This window comes from Panthera onca, chromosome D4 (assembly GCF_046562875.1).
Source record: "Panthera onca isolate mPanOnc1 chromosome D4, mPanOnc1 haplotype 2, whole genome shotgun sequence".
In the NCBI taxonomy this organism is placed as follows: domain Eukaryota; kingdom Metazoa; phylum Chordata; class Mammalia; order Carnivora; family Felidae; genus Panthera; species Panthera onca.
In genome coordinates, this window is record NC_138351.1 from 27,396,189 (window position 1) to 27,414,528 (window position 18,340).

Sequence of the window (18,340 nt, forward strand, 5' to 3'; positions counted from 1 at the left end):
CAGGCTCCAGGCTCCATGCTGTCAACACAGAGCCTGATGCAGGCCTTGAGCTCACCAACCACGAGATCATGACCTGAGCTGAAGTCGGACACTTAACTGACTGAGCCACCCAGGTGTCCCTATACTGTGTATTCTTGAGATACATAAGTATAAGACTTTTAAAAAGGAGAATTAAATACAATAGAACTAACTAAACTGATTTTACCTATACTTAATAAAAAAAATAATGCCATGTTTCTTTCTGTCACATGGAACAGTAGGGTATTTTTACTCTGTTTCCTTTTTTTGAAAGCGTTTCTCTGAACTGCCTACAGGCTTTAGGACATCCTTAATTTATTTTATGTAGTGATAAAACTGGATACACTCAGACATAAAGGTCACTTTGGTAGCTCTGCTTTTATCAAACTGATGCTACACTGGTTCCTTGTATCAATATAAAATAATCATATCAAGCTAAATTTCCTTTCAATATTAATGTTTAAGCATGGAATACTTAGGATTTTATGAGTCAAGATTTAGTTTCATAGGAATTTGTTTCCAGCTGGCCAAATTGCCCATCTACTCTATATTTGTAGACATGTTTAGGTAGACAGACTATTTGTCGATCAATTACTTTACATTCATTTATTCATCATGTAGTTTATCTAATGTCTAAAATATTCATCCTTTTTTAAGACTCTGAGGCATATGGGATGTCATCATAAATTAAGCCTCTCAGGGAAAATCATTTTTATTTTTATTTATTTTTTTAAAAAATTTATTTTTTGGAAAGCTCAATGGGGGAGGGACAGAGAGAGAGAGAGAGGAACAGAGGATCTGAAGCAGGCTTTATGCTGACAGGCTTACAGGAGGAAACCCAGTGTGGGGCTGGAACTCAGGAACCACGAGATCATGGCATTAACCAAAGTCAGCTGCTCAACCAACTGAGCTACCCAAGTGCCCAGGGAAAATGGTTTTTAAAGAGGAGAGGTAATTAGAGCTTGTGAAAATTAACTTGAATTTCAGGTAAATTACAATTTTAGTAAAGAAATTAAGAAAATCCTTTTTCATTTGGCTGCCTTGTTCTGGTGATCTTTTGTTGTTGTTTTGTTTTGTTTTGTTTTTGAGTTCTGAAGCAGTCTTATTTCCAAACATTGGTGGGGGTTTTTGTTTTTCTGTTTTCTTGCTATATCAGTTTTTGTCACAATCTACACATAATACTGAATAACTCAGATGCAGTCAGTTCATCCTTTTCTAGATTTCTTATGGCCTCTGCAAAGTTCAGCAAATGGTTTTGGAGAAACAGTATAGATTTTCTTTATTGTAATTCTGCCCTATATTTTCATCCTTAGTGCCTTTAGTGAGAACCTACTACCTGCCAACCACCACCCTAAGTGAGGTGGATATAATTTTGTTCAAAACTGGCAAAGCTCCTGCTGTTATAAAACTTATTATTCTGTAAGAGACACAAAGATTACTTTTTACTTTTTTAAAATGGCTGCTGTATAGTGGCTACTATAATCAAGAAACAACATTTCTATCACCTCAAATCATCTAGCCCTATTCTAGTTAATGCTTCCTTGACATCTAGGCACTCAATGCTCTGTTTTGTCAGTATAAATTGCATTTTTATTTTTAAGAGTTTCATATAGGGCCGCCAGGGTGGCTCAGTGGGTTGAGCGTCTGACTTTGGCTCAGGTCATGACCTCACAGTTCCATGAGTTCGAGCCCTGTGTTGGGCTCTGTGTTGACAGCTCAGAGCCTGGAGCCTGCTTCAGATTCTGTGTCTCCCTCTCTCTCTGCCCCTTCCCTGCTCATGCTCTGTTTCTGTCTCTCAAAAATGAATAAACGTTAAAAAAATTTTTTTTTAAGTTTCATATAAATGGAATCATATTCTTTTGCTTATGCTTATTTCCTTTGCTCAACATAATGTTTTTTTGCGATTCATGATTTTGCATGTCAAGTAGTTCACCCCTGTTTGTTGGTAATTATTATTCATTACATTGTATGGATGAGCGATAAGTTTATCCATTCACCAGTAGATGAACATATGGGTTTCCAGTTTTGGATTATTAAAAATGAAGCTATGAAATGTAAGGTACAAGTGGACGCATATTTTCATATTCTTAAGAAAATACCTGGGAGTGGAATTGCTAGATCAAATGGTAAGTGTATGATCACTTTTCTGGTAAAAGACAAACTGTTAAAAGTGATTGTACCATTTTGCTTTCTCGTCGGCAACAGGAGAGGTCCAGTTGCTCCAAATCCTTGTCAACATTTGGTGTCGTCTTTTAAATTTTGGCCGTTTTAATGGGAATTAAATTAGTAGTAAAGATGTGCTTCTTACTCTTGGAAGTCTACTTGCATAATCCCACTTTAAAACTGATCATTTTGTTAATTTTAAGAAAAACGTAAAATATTTACAAGTCTCAAAGAAAATGGCTTGACTCTAGATATTTCGTTTCTCTTTTCCCCCAAGAAACCTCCAGGCTCTCTAGGAAACATAAATCCTGTGTCAGGCAGCACTAGCTCGATGAAATTCACAGCCAGGCTCTTCCTGCGTGGCCACAACTGCTAAGGTCTACAAATATTGTCCTTGCTTTTTTCCCCCCCTTAGCGGTACCTTTCTAAAAATATCCCACGGAGCCTGTCTGGGCCAGCTCTGAGACCACCCCCTCTGGCTCCACCCCTCATCGGGACCCGCCCACTGCCCGGGACTCGGCTTGAGGCAGAAGGAAGGTAGCTTCCGGTCTCGCGATTGGCTCTAATCCCGCGAGAAGAGAAGACTGCTGCCGTCGGCGGCGGTGGTGAGGGAGGGGGTGTGGCCGGGGTATGCGAAGTCCCCAGGAGTGAGGGAGAGGGGGCGGGGTCGCGCGCACCCGGCGTACGCATGCGCGCACGCGGCCGGTCGGGCAGGGCTGAGGGGAGGGGGCGGCGGCGGCAGAGGCGGCGTCGTTATTTCCGCGGTTTGGACGGTGCGTGGCGGCGCGGGCGGCCACGGGAGAAGTAGGTAGGGACCGCCAGCGCAGAGCCATTGAAACTCCCTCCCTCCAGTGTCCTAGAGTCGCAGCCCCCCGTGCGTGTGGCAGACCCTGGGACGCCAGGTCACCCTGGGGCCCCGGCCCTCCCGCCGCGCTTCAGGTAGGAGCTGCAGGCTCCCCCGAGTCCGCTGCCCGCCGAGGCCCGGGCCTTGCCGGGTGTTGCCGGGGCGACGACCCGGCACCGGGCGTGCCCGCCCTCCCGCGCGTCGACAGCTCTGCCCTTGCTTCCGTGCCCTGTGGGGCCGGGGCCGGGGCCGGGCCGGGCTGAGCTGACCCGGGTAGGGCGGACGTGGGGCGGGTCCCCGCCTCAGGTGCGCCGCCACCCTGGGCCGGGTGGGTTGGACCCCGCGAGGCGCTCCCGCACTCCGTGCCCACCGTGCGAGGGTATGCGGGGGTCCAGGTCGGCCCAGAGAGTTCCGGCCAGGTGAGGGACCACCCTGACTTGAGTAGTTGCCTCATGGGCCCCCGGGCTGCAGGAGGGGACTGTGAAGAGTGTCTTGGCCATTTGTGGCCAGTGTGGAAAGTTGAAAGCTCTGGAGTTGGTTCTGTTGGGGCCAGTGGTGGGGCGGCTTGTGATTTTTCTTCTTAGATAGTGGGAAGGCAAACTCTTAGAGCCCTGGTAGGTGCTGGACTATTAGTAAATGAGCAGCGATAGTGTCCGTGTAAGATTTAGTTGCATTAAGGTATTTTTTTTTCCAGTACCATCTTCAAACTCGGATGAGGTCTGGCAGTTTAGTAAGACTTCCATCGAGTACTTCGGCAAACACACAAGGATTGCAAAAATACCCTTGCCTTGAAAGCCACAATCTCTTTTACACCAGTGTTAATTTTATAGGCATTATGGTCATGAAAGCTTCTGTAGAAGATGATGATTCAGGATGGGAGCTCAGTATACCAGAAAAGATGGAAAAAAGCAATACAAGCTGGGTGGACATAACCCAAGATTTTGAAGAAGCTTGTCGAGGTGAGTTTGAATTTTTGGATTAGAAGCTCAAAATCTGGGAAAAGATAAAATACAATCTTGATTGTGATTTGTGGACTAACTCATTAAATGTAAGGAAATCAACAGGTAAGTGTGCTTTATCAAGTTTGTTAACCACACGTATTCATTCTCTACCTTCTGATTTTAACTTTCATTCAAAGCCAGTCGGTATTTGATATCGCATGAAATACAGATGTTGAAGCAATTTCTTCAGTTTGTCTAGCTTTAAGTAACAGAGTGGAGAGTACATGGCAGTAATTTCAAACTGTGGAAACATGAGTTGTATGGAAGTAAAGACGTTAGTATTATTGTATGTTTGAGGTTTGTAAATGATCGAATCACATCATTCCCTGTTTAAGAGCCTTCAGTGGCTTCCTGTTCTGTGTAGAATAAAATCCGTATTCTGTCCCCATGGCCTGTATGGTCTGGTGCCTGCCTACCACTGACTTCGTTTTTGTACCACTGCCCCACTAGCCTCATTATGTTAGTCACAAGGTCCTTTTTATGTCATTAAGTACACGAAGGCATTTTCCCTTCGGACCTCTGTATATTTCCTTTTCTGTGTTTTAAACTCCTTTGCTTCCAGGTGCTCACGTAGCCAGCTCCTTAAATGTTACCTCTCCAGTGAGGATTTCTCAAAACAACCGGTCTAAGCAGAGTTAGCCCCATTCTCTTCTGTACAACTCCACCTCAGTTGAATTACTTGTTTTATTTTTATCGTAATGCTTAACCTACTGTCAGAAACCGTCATTGTCAGTTATTTCTTGTTTATTGTCAACCTCCCCCACTGGAATGTAAGCTCTGTGAGTGCAGAGATCTTGATGTAGCCCTAGCACACAGAACATTTCCTGGTACATTGTAATAGTTGAATAAATGCATAGGCATAAATGATTAGAGAAATGAGCATACTTGTTGTCTGAGAGGAAGGAGCCTTAGGGAGAGACTGAAAAGTGAAAGAAACAAATGGTAGAGTGAATTTGAAGAGGATGAGATCAAGAACATAGTAGGGAAATTAACTTTTGGGTATAGAATAAGGACATACTGAGACAGGAGGAACTGAGGTTAGGATTGGTGAAGAAACATATTTCTAAGTGGATGGTGAGGAATGGTGGAGGGATGCACACCTGGATGGCTTCTGTTTCCTTACTGAATGAGTTGTTTCTCATGCTGGTGAGGAGGCGTGTTTAGTGCTCTTGAGAGGAAGAGTAGAGACTTGGAGCAGCTGAAGGTGGAAAGAGAGCCAGCTGAATATAAGCAAAATGATAAATCATGTGCCTGCCCATCCACTGTTTCAAAATACGTGTCCAGTTAAAGTATGCGTAAGTGAGATAGTGGAAAGAACATTACACTGGGACTAATTGGGCGACTGCTCATATCTGTGTATCCAAGGGAGAGAGAAAGAAGTCTAAGTTACAGTGTAATTGTTGTGCCTAGAGATCTTAAACTATTAAGTGGATCATACCCATCATTTTGCACTGATTATTTATTTATTTACATTTATGTATTTTTGAGAGAGAGAGACAGAGCACAAGTGGGGGAGGGGGAGAGAGGAGATACAGAATCCAAAGCAGCCTCCAGGCTCCGAGCCGTCAGCACAGAGCCCGAGGCAGGGCTTGAACTCACAAACCATGAGATCATGACCCGAGCTGAAGTCGGATGCCCAACTGACTGAGCCATCCAGGCGCCCCTGCACTAATTTTTTAAATGATCTATGTTAGAGGGCTGTCATTCTGAACCTAAATGGGAAAGGTTTTATGAAGTTCATAAGGCATGAGTTGGGCTTTAAAGGAGTGGTCGAGTTTCTATAAGTGGATGGGAGGGAATTCTAGACAGATGAACCATTACAGCCAGAGTTCAGTGAGAGTTTGATGTTTGAGGAAGAGTAAATAATTTTGCTGCTTCATGGAAGAAACCTTGAATAGGCAATATGGTTTAATACCTGTTTCAGTGGGGATTGAGAGGGGGTAGCATGTCATTTTGTTGCCAACCTCAAGCCATTCTGTTAAATCTTCCATAATTAGCTCTTGCTTTGTCTCAGGAGGCACAGGTGTGAGACATTCTTGAAACTAAAAATTAATGTAGATTTAGGACTTAAAGGCTGTTGGCAGTTCTTGAGCCTGTGGTATTAATAATTGGTTTTCTTTTCCTGAAATAATCAGATTCACGATGTCAAAATATTTTTGTATTTATTTAATGTTTATTTATTTTTGAGAGAAAGAGAGCTCACGTGAGCATGTGCATGTGGGGGAGGGGCAGAGAGAGGGGGGAGAGAATCAGAAGCAGGCTCAAGGCTCCAAGCTGTCAGCACAGAGCCCACGCGGGGCTCAAACCCATGAGTTTTGAGATTACGACCTGAGTTGAAGTTGGATGCTCAACCAACTGAGCCACCCAGGCGCCCCTCAGTTTATTTTTTAATAGAGTGTGTTGGGGGAGAGAAGCAGGGGAGAGGGAGAGAGAGGGAGAGAGAGGGAGAGAATCTCAAGTAGACTCCACACTTAGTGCACAGCCTGAGGGGGCTCGATCCCACAACCCCAGGATCAAAAGTGGGACACTCATCTGACTGAGCCAGCCAGGTGCCCCCATGGCGTCAATTTAGTTTAGACTTCTGTTCTAGCAACTTTCAGAAGACCAAATTTAAAACAAATATTCTTAATACCATTTAACTGTTGTAGTGGTCTCTTCAGTAACACTGTGATGGCATTTGGCTAAACTGTGGTTATTTATTTATTTATTTTGGTACTGAGAAAACAATCTGCATAGTGATCACGGTGTTCCTCATGCACATTTCTACTTGTTCTTTTAGTGGCTCATCAAACTCCTCTGGATCAAATTGTAACTTTCATCACTTCCTTTATCTCCTGTTAGGCAGAGGGCACACATTCCCTTGACATTTCCTGTATCTGACATTTAGGCCCTTGGCTTTTTTTTCCTTGAAATTATTTTGAATATATGGTGCCATTATTGTTACTTTGCCTGATACATAATATATTCATCTAAATAACACCTCTGAGCTTTGCTTCTCCAGGAAACTTTGCCGAATTCAAACCATCTCTGCTTCCTATAAAAAGCTTTTTATCTTCGTATTTCATTTGGTTGTCTAAAGTTAGGTGCTTTCTGAATACAAACAAACCCTCAATTTAGAAATTTCACTTAAACACAGAAGATCATAAAACGTACGTTGCTCCTTCTACCTACCAGATTCCCTTCTTCCACACACTCTGTGGAGAGCCAGCAGCCTCTCCTAGGATGATGATACATACCTTCAGGTGTCTAGAACCCAGAGGTAATCCAAGGTTCGTTATCGTTACTTCATTCTTTTTGAGCTTTAGTCTAGAAAGACATGGGCCCTTCCTGTCATCCCATCTTCTTATGTCTTTGATGGCTTCACTCATTCCTCATTAGTCTGTCTTTCTCAGAGACCCCGTTGTTTAGGCCTCTTCTCCCGTCCTCTTTCTTCAACCCTTGCCCATTACTTTTCTTCAGAAGACTCCTTTTATTGATTTCTCTTCCCTGTTTCAAAACCTAGGATTCTTAAACTTCTTTCTCTTCCTTTCTATATTGTCTTCTCTCATTCAGAACACTTGTAGGTGCCTAATATATATTTGTTTTAAGAATGAATGAATATATTAAGGCTGTGTTTCTTCAAATCAGAGTATCTGGATCTCCTACTTCAGAAATTTTAGAACCCCTGCATTACATTAAATGGTATCATTTTGGGTGATTGCCTGAAACTAGCTTCATTATGAACATAAGATTGAGCACTGAAATTGTAGCAATACTTGATTATAAACCTTATTATCCAGTTGGTTTGCAGTATGCTTCTGTAATCTTTTTTTAAAAAATTATCGAACTGATTATATAGCATTTAACAGTTATCGATATAGACTCCTCCCCTGCTGAATTCATAAACCCCAATTTGAGAATCATTGTTCTAGGAATTTGCTGTTTGTTAGCACTTTATTCAAAGATTAAAAAAAAAGATGGATGGAAATTGTCTTGGTGAAAGATCTGGGCACCCTGTAAAATACTTTTTTTTCTTTAAGTGATTTTGATTTTGGAAATGAAAATTATGTTTTCCTTGTTCCATCCTATCAAGAGTATTTTCAGTTGTAAGGCATGGGGACTGGGCAGCGCTGGTAATTGTGGGTCACTTGAGATCAGCAGTTCTCCACCAGGGATGATTTTGCCCCTCAAGGAACACTTGCCAGTGTCTTGCAATGTTTTTGGTTGTCACAGTTGGGGGGGGGGGGGTGGGTTGGGCTGTTACTGGTGTCTAGCGGGTACACAGCAAAGTTGCTGCACAGGGTAGCCCCCACAAAGAAGTAATTATTCTGCACAAAATGTCAATAGTACTGCATAGTTCACTCTGTTTAGATAACTTTCAAGAATGTTCAACTATCATTTACCCTTTCTGACCCTGGATTCTTCAGGAAAGGAACATATGGATACTGGATGTCTTAACACCTCTAACAACTAGCATTAACATAGAGCAAGCAGTGGGAAGAGAGTGGGACAGTTGATACATTCTGAGGGCTCTTCTGCATTGTTGAATGCATCTTATCAGATTTTCTTCTTAATCAGGTGGGTATTGTATATCCTCCTTTACGTTGGGAGGTTTGGTTAACAGAAGAGGTGTCCTCAGAACTCACCACTTTCCCTCTTTGAGGTGGTTATTCCAGTATTCATAATTATAGATAGCATGCTTCTATTGTTATTTCTTGATTCCTCGCACTCCCAATTTGAAATCATGTATGTACCTCTACCCATATAGTTATAGCTACACTATGGATAAGCAAGTATTACCTATTGTGGAGTCAAAGAGTAAAGCTGTTATTTTTCCTTCCCGCACAGTTTTGTTATATACAAAAAACTCTTATTCAGAATCTTTGTAGTTATCATTAGTTCTACCTTAGATTGTTCATTTGTCTTAAGCTCCTTAAGACATTCAGATACCTCAGACATCGTATTGTTTTTCATCTCTTTGAAGAAATTTCTCCTCGAGCCTCTTACTTACTGCTCCAGTCTGAAGCTTTGTACATAGTGTGATCCTAAGATCATCAGCTTGGGGTTTCTTACTTTAATATAGATTAGACATCTTTTTTTTTTTTTTTAATTTTTTTTACATTTATTTTTGAGAGACAGAGTAAGACAAAGTGAGAGTGAGGGAGGGGCAGAGAGAGAGGGAGACACAGGATCAGAAGCAGGCTCCAGGCTCTGAGCTGTCAGCACAGAGCCCTACGTGGGGCTCGAACCCACAGACCGTGAGATCATGACCTGAGCCGAAGTCGGACGCTCAACCGACTGAGCCACCCAGGCGCCCCTAGATTAGACATCTTTTTTCTCCTCTTGAGTAAAATGCATGGGAGATACAATTTTTGGAGGCTCTGGGTGTCTGAAAATATTTTTATTTTATCCTCCCACTTTATTGATAATATAGTGTGTCTGGATACCTTTAAGAATTTTGAGGGCATGACCCATTGATGTTTTTGCTCTGATTTTGCTATTAAGTAGTTTGATGACATTCTGATAACTGAGCTTTCCTATGTAACCTTTTAGAGTCTTCTGTTTGACCTCTTATACAGACCTCTCATAGTGGCTTGCCTGGTTGATGACTCTGGGGTCTTCTTACCTTGTCTGATCCTTCAGTTCTAAGAAACTTTCTTTAATTACTCTATTTCCTATTTATTTATTTATTTATTTATTTATTTATTTATTTATTTATTTATTATTTTGTATTCTCCTTACAAAAGGATACCTCACCAGATATTTGCTGGTGCCTTAATCTTGGACTTCCAGCCTCTAGAACTGTGAGAAATCAATGTTTGTTGTTTATAGCTGTCCAGTTTATGGTATTTTTTGTTGCAATAGCCTGAATGGACTAAGACTCGCATCTTCCAAACCTACTGATTTTTTCTTTTCCACTGTAATGTTTTTAAGACTTCTTTTCTCAGAACAATTCCCCCCTCCCCTTTTTTTAAGTAAAATGTCCTGGTTTTGTTTCAGGGTTGCACCGTTTTATCTCTCTAAGGATAATAGTTCTTTTGAATTTTCCTCTACATAGTGTCTTTCTGCCAACTTGCCTTTTTGTTTTTCAAGTTTGTTTCCTTTATATCTTTCATGTTTGAGGATTACTTCAGATACCTAAGATTTCTTTGTTGTCTGAGGGTGGGAGACCAAAAGCCAGTGGGAAGCTCTGAATTTTTGAGTGGGACTTACTGACGTGGACTTGACTGGTGCTGGGGCTCTGACTTGACTGCCTGTGATTTAACAGATAAGTGAGGGAAGAGATCTGGGGTTTTCACATACTCACTTAATGCCCCCTCTTTCCAGTGTTCTACCCTGGCCTTCAGGTAACCTTATGTCCCTGGGGACGTTTCCCCCCTCTTCACAGAAAGTCTTCAGTGTTACGTGTGGGGAAGGGAGGGCAGTTGTCCTGCTCTGTACATTAGGACAGGGCTCTGCGCTGTCTGCTCAGTTCCATGTTTTAGCCTCCCTTTATCTGTACTTTTAGAGGCAAATGGTAGGTCATGTTTTGGGCTTTCTTCACTCCTGCTTTTTAGGATTCGGTTTTCTTGAGTTTGCTAAGAAACTACTTGTCTTTTTGTTTCCAAGTTGTACTATTACACTATTTCTGTACCTGTTTCTCTTCTTTGGAGTGTATACCTTTCTTAAAACACAAACACACACATACATACTTCCTTTGGTTGTTTTAATGAAATTTCTGGAGGGAATTAAAGGTAGTTGCCTGTGTTCAATTGGCCACCCTTACCCAGTGGTAAACCTCCGTCATTTTGTTTAAATATTACTATTACAGTGGTATTGGATTTCGGTTATATCATAGATTCAGTAGGGTATTCATAAGGATCCTAGCTGGGAACTTAACCATCATTTACAACGTTATGGGTAGAAATTTTATCAAAGATCTATAACATCAGTTTACACATGATCTCGTTTACAAGATGATAACATATATGTATTTGCGTTGTCACATAGGTGCATGTTTTTCTTTTGCAAGATAACGTTTCATCCAAATGAGCATATGCTTCAACTGCTGCATACCCAAACTCCACCACAAGTTATGATTCGTTGTTCATTTCCAAGGCAAAATGAATGATGTCCTCAATAAAATGTTAGGAAAATCTGTGACCCACAAAGTTGAGTTAAATTTTCTCTCACAGCAGATACATTCATACTTTATATGAGAGTGAGGATAAAAGAAAAAGACGATTGTCAAGGTAGTCAAAAAATTTGAATCATCAATTTTTCCTCATATCTAATTTTTTCCTTTGCTTGGAGTGGTTTAAGCTATGTACTACTGTACCTATTTAAGGCTTTAACTTAAAAGTAGAAGTAACTACTTTTTAATCATTGCGTTAACTTAGTTCAGTGGTTTGGTGCGTCTGTAATCCCTAGGATCATCAACAACATTTCCCACAGCATGCAAGATCAAAACAATTTCTGTAGTAGTACTAAAATGTTAACTTGCCTTTTTGACTCTCATTCTCTTATTAGTAGTCCAGAGACTACATGATATGTTATGATGTCATTGCTCTGACTGCTAATGATAAATGTAAAACATTATCTTTCTCGCTAAGTCTTTTCAGAACTGCTGCATAGTTGGATAAGACCCAGACTACTCAGGTCTGTAGTGCTGTAGAAGATCATGATTCCGTGTCCAGGTGTTGATCATGCAGTAAAAGTGCTTGCACTCTGCTTAGTTGAGCAAATTTTCAAGCTTCCTGCCTATAGTTTACTGTGATCTGATTCCTGGTGTTCTAAGGGACCATACTGAGAGTCGGCTAGTTCAGCAGTTCATTTTACAGATAAGGAAACCAAGGCACAGAGTGACTTGGTTCAAGGTCTGTGGAGTGTTTTTCTTTTTAAGTTTGGTGAAGCTATTTGGTACCCTAAATCTACCATAAGTATTTGATAAATTATTACAGCAGTTCTCAAATTTTTTGATTTTGGGACCCCATTATACTTTTAAAAATTATACCTTTACACTCAAAAATTGTGTGTTTCCATATGGATATGGATATAGATGTTCATTAAAACTTAAAACAAATTTTAAAAATACCTCCCAATTGATTTAAAAACAATTATAAACCCATTCCATGTTAATATGTTTTTTGATGAAAAATAAATTATTTTTCAAAAGAGAATAACTTCCAAGACTAGAGTTGTTTTATATTTTTGAAAATCTCTTTAATGTCAGCGTAATAGAGGGCATCTGAATTGCTAATCTGTCTGTATTTGTTGGAAGTATATGAGGTAAATCTGGCCTCACCAGATATATAGTTGAAAAACAGGAACCTTTTCAGATAATTGTGGATATACTTCTTTGATATTACAGTACAACAAAACTTGACAGGTGGTAGTTTCTTAAAGATCAGTTGTGATATGGAATCTGAAGATCTGTTATCAGTGGACTTTCCATTCTCTCTGTTACATTAAAATCCATTGGTGTGCCTTGAACTTGGAATGCTTAATTTTGGAACGTGTGTCTCCATTTGGAAAATATTGGTTCATTGACTTAAGCATATCTTCTAAATGCTGATATATAATACTGAAAAGCACATTTGTTAATATTACCACTATTATCAGAAAAGTCTTTTTTAATATTGGGAAGCTATCAGGTTCGCAGTGGTAGATATGTTTCTCCAAATTCTAAGTTTTGCTTACAAGCTCGAATTTTATCATTGGCAACACAAAATTTCAGTTTTTCTTAAAGCAACAAACTCCTTTCCAAGAAAATGGCATATTCTTAAGTCTGAGTAAGTATAGTTTGTCATTTGTTCTTTCAAGTAAAAATGGTGTTCCATTGTAATTGTGCAAGTGCTTTTCCTTACAATAACAGCTTACTTTGATATGCAGCAGACGTGTTTGTTTATATTTCCTGTTTTGTCAAATAGAATATTTAAAAGATGTACTCAAAGATTGAGACTTAATCAGGTAAATCAGGACCAGCACTAGAATGAAGTGAGGCACCTAGGGTGGAAAACTTAAGAATTCACTACCTGAGGGGCACCTGGGTGGTTCAGTCAGTCCATCTCTTGATTTCATCTCATGGTTTGTGAGTTTGAGCCCCATATCCGGCTCTGTGTTGACAATGTGGAGCTTGCTTGGGATTCTCTCTCTCCCTGCCCGTCTCCTGTTCATGCTCTCCCTCTCTCCGTCTCAAAATAAGTAAACTTAAAAACAAAAACTACTCACTACCTGAAAGTGAGTTCATGCTTAAATTTCCCGCAGGAAATGCTTCACTTGCTGCACCCTGGTCCCAGCCTTGAGATTAGTGATTTTACTGCTTCATCAAGGACTTAAGTGACATTTAAAAATGTTGTCTTTTTAACTGCAAGTGCTTGGAGGTAAAAAAATACACTATTTAGCTTGGGGGCCACTGTCTTAATTTGTGGTGAAGCTAAAGCAGTATAGCCCTCGTTGCTTTTTTATTTTTCCCTTTATGCTGTTGCTCTTGTATTATCAGTGCAGATGTCAATACAATGAAAAAGAAAATGTTGTAATATTACTGTGAAAGTAATTTTAATGTTACAGACACCTGCGTTCCCAGACCATCTGTGAGAACTGCTGTTATGTTCTGTCATACTATAGCGTAGTTTTTGATATGCTTCTCATTGATTTATCTGTTTTGTTACCTGGAATTGTTAAAAATGAATGTTCTTTAACTTAAGATCAGTAGGAGGGGTACAGTTCGGAAAACAGGGGCTTTGCATCTTTTACCGGATTTGACCATCAATATTTAAGTTACTTAAAATGTTACAGTAGTAGTTCTCCCCTTCCCTGCACATTGGGATTTTACCTGTAGTGGTTTAAAACCATTGCAGAGGGGCCACCCCTAGAATTTAATTGGTTTAGGGTGCTGCTTGGATGTTGGGATTTTCACAGGCTCCAGAGTTGATACCAACATGAAGCCAAAGTTGAGAACTGCTTTATAGAGGATGGATACTGTTTTGATTAGCTGTTTACTCAGGTGTTTTCTACATTTAAATAAAATGGAATTTCCTTTTTTTCTTTTTTCTTTATATTTATATTTATATTTATTTTTGGGAGAGCACAAGCAGGAAAGGGACAAAGAGAGAGGGACAGAGGATCTGAAGCAGGCTCTGCACTGACAGGCTGACAGCATGAGCCCGATGTGGGGCTTAATTAACGAACGTGAGATCATGGCGTGAGCTGAAGTCAGACGCTCAACCGACTGAAGTGCCCCTAAATAAAATGTAACTTTAAAAAGTAGCTTTGACACTGTTCCTGGGACAAAAAAAGGTTAGATTATGACCCCAAGCGATTTAAGAAACAACTTAAAAGTGGTTTAAGAAAGTTAAAAAACAGCAGTCAGTTCTGTGAAAAAGCATAGTTGGGGGAAATTTACTAGTGATATTTTAAAATGAGGTTGGTAATTCTGATTGGATTTTTGTGGCCTGTGGTGGGTTGCTTGCTAATTATTAAAAGTTCAATTTATAGGGATTAAATATTCATCATGTAGAAGGCATTATGTTAGTAATGGAGTAGAAATAATTTCTTAGAAAATGAAGTTTAAAGGAATGAAAGCCCATTTTCAAACAAAACTGTTTTGTTTCTTTTTTTTTTTCTTAGAATTAAAATTTAAATATAAAGACGGTGTTATTCAAAGGATTTTTCTGTTTGTTTCTTTTAGAATTAAAGTTGGGAGAACTGCTTCATGATAAGCTGTAAGTATTTGAAATAGCGTAGTTTAATATTTCTGGGGTTTTTTTGTGTGTGCAATAGTATTCCTTGAGGCCTGGGTGATACTACATTTCAAAGCTGTAAAAATAAAATGAATTAGAAATCTATTTTTAATCTTGGTGAGCTGTTTTGGGGCAGCTGACCTTAGTTATGATATGAAATGGTTGTACCTGGTAAAACTATGATTTATGGTCCTTTCTTTAAGAGTTAGATGTATAGGATATGGAATTTCTTGAGGAAAAGATACAGATTTTGTGTTATCTGTGATAGGCTGATTGATGACCAACAATGAATGATTTAATGGCTTGATGAGAGAATCCTGGGAAAGGCGAAAAAAGGGAGATGCTTGATTCTATTTGTACTCCCGTAGATAACCTCAGTTCCCGTACTACTATGGCCAGGCTCAATTTCAAAATTAGGAATGTGAAATGTTAAATCAGTTAATGGCCAAGATGGGACATTTGAGGAGCAGGAGTAGATCCTGAAATTTAATTTTTTCTCAAACTAATGTGAATCAGAGACATCAAGGGGTTTTTAAAACACACATTGCTGGGCCCAACCCCCAGAATTCCTTCTTTAGGGCTGGTGTGGGACCCCGCAGAAGTTGAAGTTCCAACAAGTTCCCAGGTGAGGTTGATGTGCTGATCCAGGGATTGACCACGCTAAGAACCACTCTGGGTCATCCTTTTGGTGCTGCAGGTTGTTCTAGGAAAGATACAACGAAACCATACCACAAACAAATGCAGGAAAGAGTGTGACTCCTCACTGTGGAACAAGATTTGAGGGAAGACAGCTGAAGAGGGACCAAGTGGTCTTCATTTCCCCAAGGTTTTAGGCTCAGCCCAGGAAACATGATTGTCAGCAGCCTCCCCTGAACACCTATTAAAGTTATATTCTTGTAATTTATCTCTCCCTTAGCTGTCTTGTATTTTCTCCCTACTATACAATCTTCTAACGTATATGTAACTTTTTATCTTTACTGTCTGTTTCCTTTTCACTGGAATCTTGGCAGGCAAATTTGTTTTGTGCACTTGAACCTAGAACTGCGTCTAGCATATATTAGGTGCTCAGCATTTGTTGAATGAATGGAGAAATCCTAATTTAATGCTGCTATAATTTCTGTAGAGCGTTTACTAATTAGGCAAGTACTTCACTGGTCTAGGGTTTTAATTGTGCCATTAAAAACTTGTTTTTAGTTGTTCTCTTGTAAGTAATGGATACTTTGTTTTAAACGAATTCAAACATTAGAGATGAAGCAAAAATTTCCCATTGTACTGCCCCCGTGTCCCCCATGCTTACTCTTTGCTCAGATATCATCACTATTATGAGATTGTTGCATGTCCTTTTGGACCTATAAAATACATATATGAATAAAATCTGTAAAAATAGTTGATTATAAATTCCTGTCTACAGTATGTATTATTTTGAAAATTCTTTTCCCATTCAGTGTATCTCGGAGATCTTTCCATGTTAGTATATAAGCTATACCTCGTTCATTTTAACTGTTGCTTTGTATTTTACAGTGACTATACCATAATTTATTCTGCAGTATCCCTATTGATGGACATTTAGATTGCAACATGGGAACATGGGATTAGTAACATGGGAAAATTGAAGACATTTAATTTATACAAACCTCTTTGTATGCATGTGCAAATATATTTTAGGATGGAAGCCTAGAAATCAAATGACTGGATTTTAATAGGTTCAGCCAAACTTTACTAAAAAAAAGTCTGTATCAGTCTCCCACCAACAGTATATGAGAGTAAACTAGGTATATTTTTTAAGCTTTCTGAGTGGCCAAAGCAATTCCTCATTGTTTTGTTTTGCATTGCCTGATTACATTTGAATTTGAGCAGCTTTTCACTTTTATTATAAATATACATTTTTTTCTTTTGTGAATTGTCCATTCATGTCCTTTGCCTCTTTTTTTAATTTTTTTTTAAATGTCTGTTTATTTTTGAGAGAGAGACAGAATGTGAGTGGGTTAGGAGTAGAGAGAGAGGGAGACACAGAATCCAAAGCAGACTCTAGGCTCTGAGCTCTCAGCACAGAGCCCGACGCGAGGCTTGAACTCACAAGCTGTGAGATCATGACCTGAGCCGAAGTTGGATGCTCCACTGACTGAGCCAGCCAGGCGCCCCTGTCCTTTGCCTCTTTTTCTTTGGACTAGTTGCCTTATTTGTTGTATGAGTCAGTTGTATTCTGGATAACAACTTTTTAAAAATTACCTATATTAAAAATACTCTTCCTAGATAATTATGGTGTTTTAACTATGGTTTATTATCATTGCATATAAATTTAAAATATTTACACAATTGCATACATCAACTTCTCCTTTTATAGTTTTTTGAAATTATTGAAAATCTTTTTTTTGTTCAGAAATTCAAAAATTATTGAAATCTTTTGTTTGCTTGTTTTAGGTATAGAACTTAAATCTGCCTGGGTTTACTTTTTAAAATTGTGTGAATCAAATTGTGTGCCACTTGTTTCAGCAGTATTTATTGATTAATCCACTATTTTTCATTACTTTGAAATTCTGTCTTTATCATATAGAATTCCTACAGAAATGTGGGTTTAGACTGTTTTCTATTGATCTGTGTATTCTAGAATGTTTGTAATTATTATGTCTTATAGTATCTTTGATATTTGGTGAATACTGTTTTTGTTGAAAGAATTCTCTTCCATTTTTGCATATTTTCTGTTTTGGCTTGACAAGCTCTTTGAAAAATACTATTTGGGTTTTGATTAGCATAGTTTAGAGTTGTTTTCAATAATAACATACTCATCTTGTCAGATTATCTTGAAGCATTGAGAGATTTGAGGGATTGCAGGGAAGAGTTTGTCTCCTTAAAGCTGGTTTTAATGTCTTGCTACTTTTCTAAGAGGAAATGATGTATTGTAACAAGGTAATGTCTTTATTTTCCTGGTAGTATAATAGCTTAGACTAAGCAAAATGTGAAGTCAGTAGCTTGATCACCTATCAGACTTTCTTTTAAGCTTTTCTTTTTCCTGTCCCATTTTTTAAGGCATATCTGTTAATGATATACTCACTAACCAGTCCACAGTGCACCACAACTATCTGTTTATATGGCTAATAAGCCATAAATACCAGATACAAGTTAACACGACTCCTGGATTATTTTTCATTATGTTACTGCCAGAACTTCGGGCATTGTAGATGGTAATGTGCTGCATTATTCTTATTATTCAAGATATAAAGAAAATAAATCAAAAATTACATTTGGTAATGATTATTCCAATACAACTTTCTAAATATTAAGTAGAGAAAACCATTTAAAGAAGGCAAAGTGAAATCCATTATAGATCAGTTGATCTTTTTTCCAAAATTTCTAATGTGCAACCTTTTAAAAGGAAACACAAAAAACAACTTTTGTTTTTTCACCTGCACAGTGTATGCAAATAATTTGACCGCTACATAGAATTTTTATGTTAAAATAAGATTGTTTAATTTTTTTAATTTAAAAATTTTTTTTTCTTTTTTTTTGCGAGAGAGTTACATACATGCATAAGCCAGAAATGGGTAGAGGAAGAGAGAGAATCCTAATCAGGCTCCATGCCCAGTGTAGAGCCCGACAGTGGGGCTCAATCTCAC

At 39.1% G+C, this 18,340-nt stretch overlaps 1 protein-coding gene across 4 annotated transcripts in view; it reads left to right on the top strand.

Moving 5' to 3' along the window:
- Nucleotides 1-2,860: 2,860 nt before the first annotated feature.
- NAA35 (N-alpha-acetyltransferase 35, NatC auxiliary subunit) overlaps nucleotides 2,861-18,340 on the top strand; it is a 95,016-nt gene continuing 79,536 nt past the window's right edge. The window contains exons 1-3 of one of the 4 annotated variants that reach the window (XM_060609931.3): nucleotides 2,861-2,989; nucleotides 3,856-3,984; nucleotides 14,675-14,708. In XM_060609931.3, the coding sequence (XP_060465914.1) occupies nucleotides 3,861-3,984; nucleotides 14,675-14,708 (158 nt within the window). In that variant the 5' untranslated portion in view covers nucleotides 2,861-2,989; nucleotides 3,856-3,860. Of the gene's footprint in view, nucleotides 3,121-3,324; nucleotides 3,445-3,855; nucleotides 3,985-14,674; nucleotides 14,709-18,340 lie in introns of those variants that run through there. The other 3 variants (XM_060609929.3, XM_060609930.3, XM_060609933.3) reach the window with 3 other exon arrangements.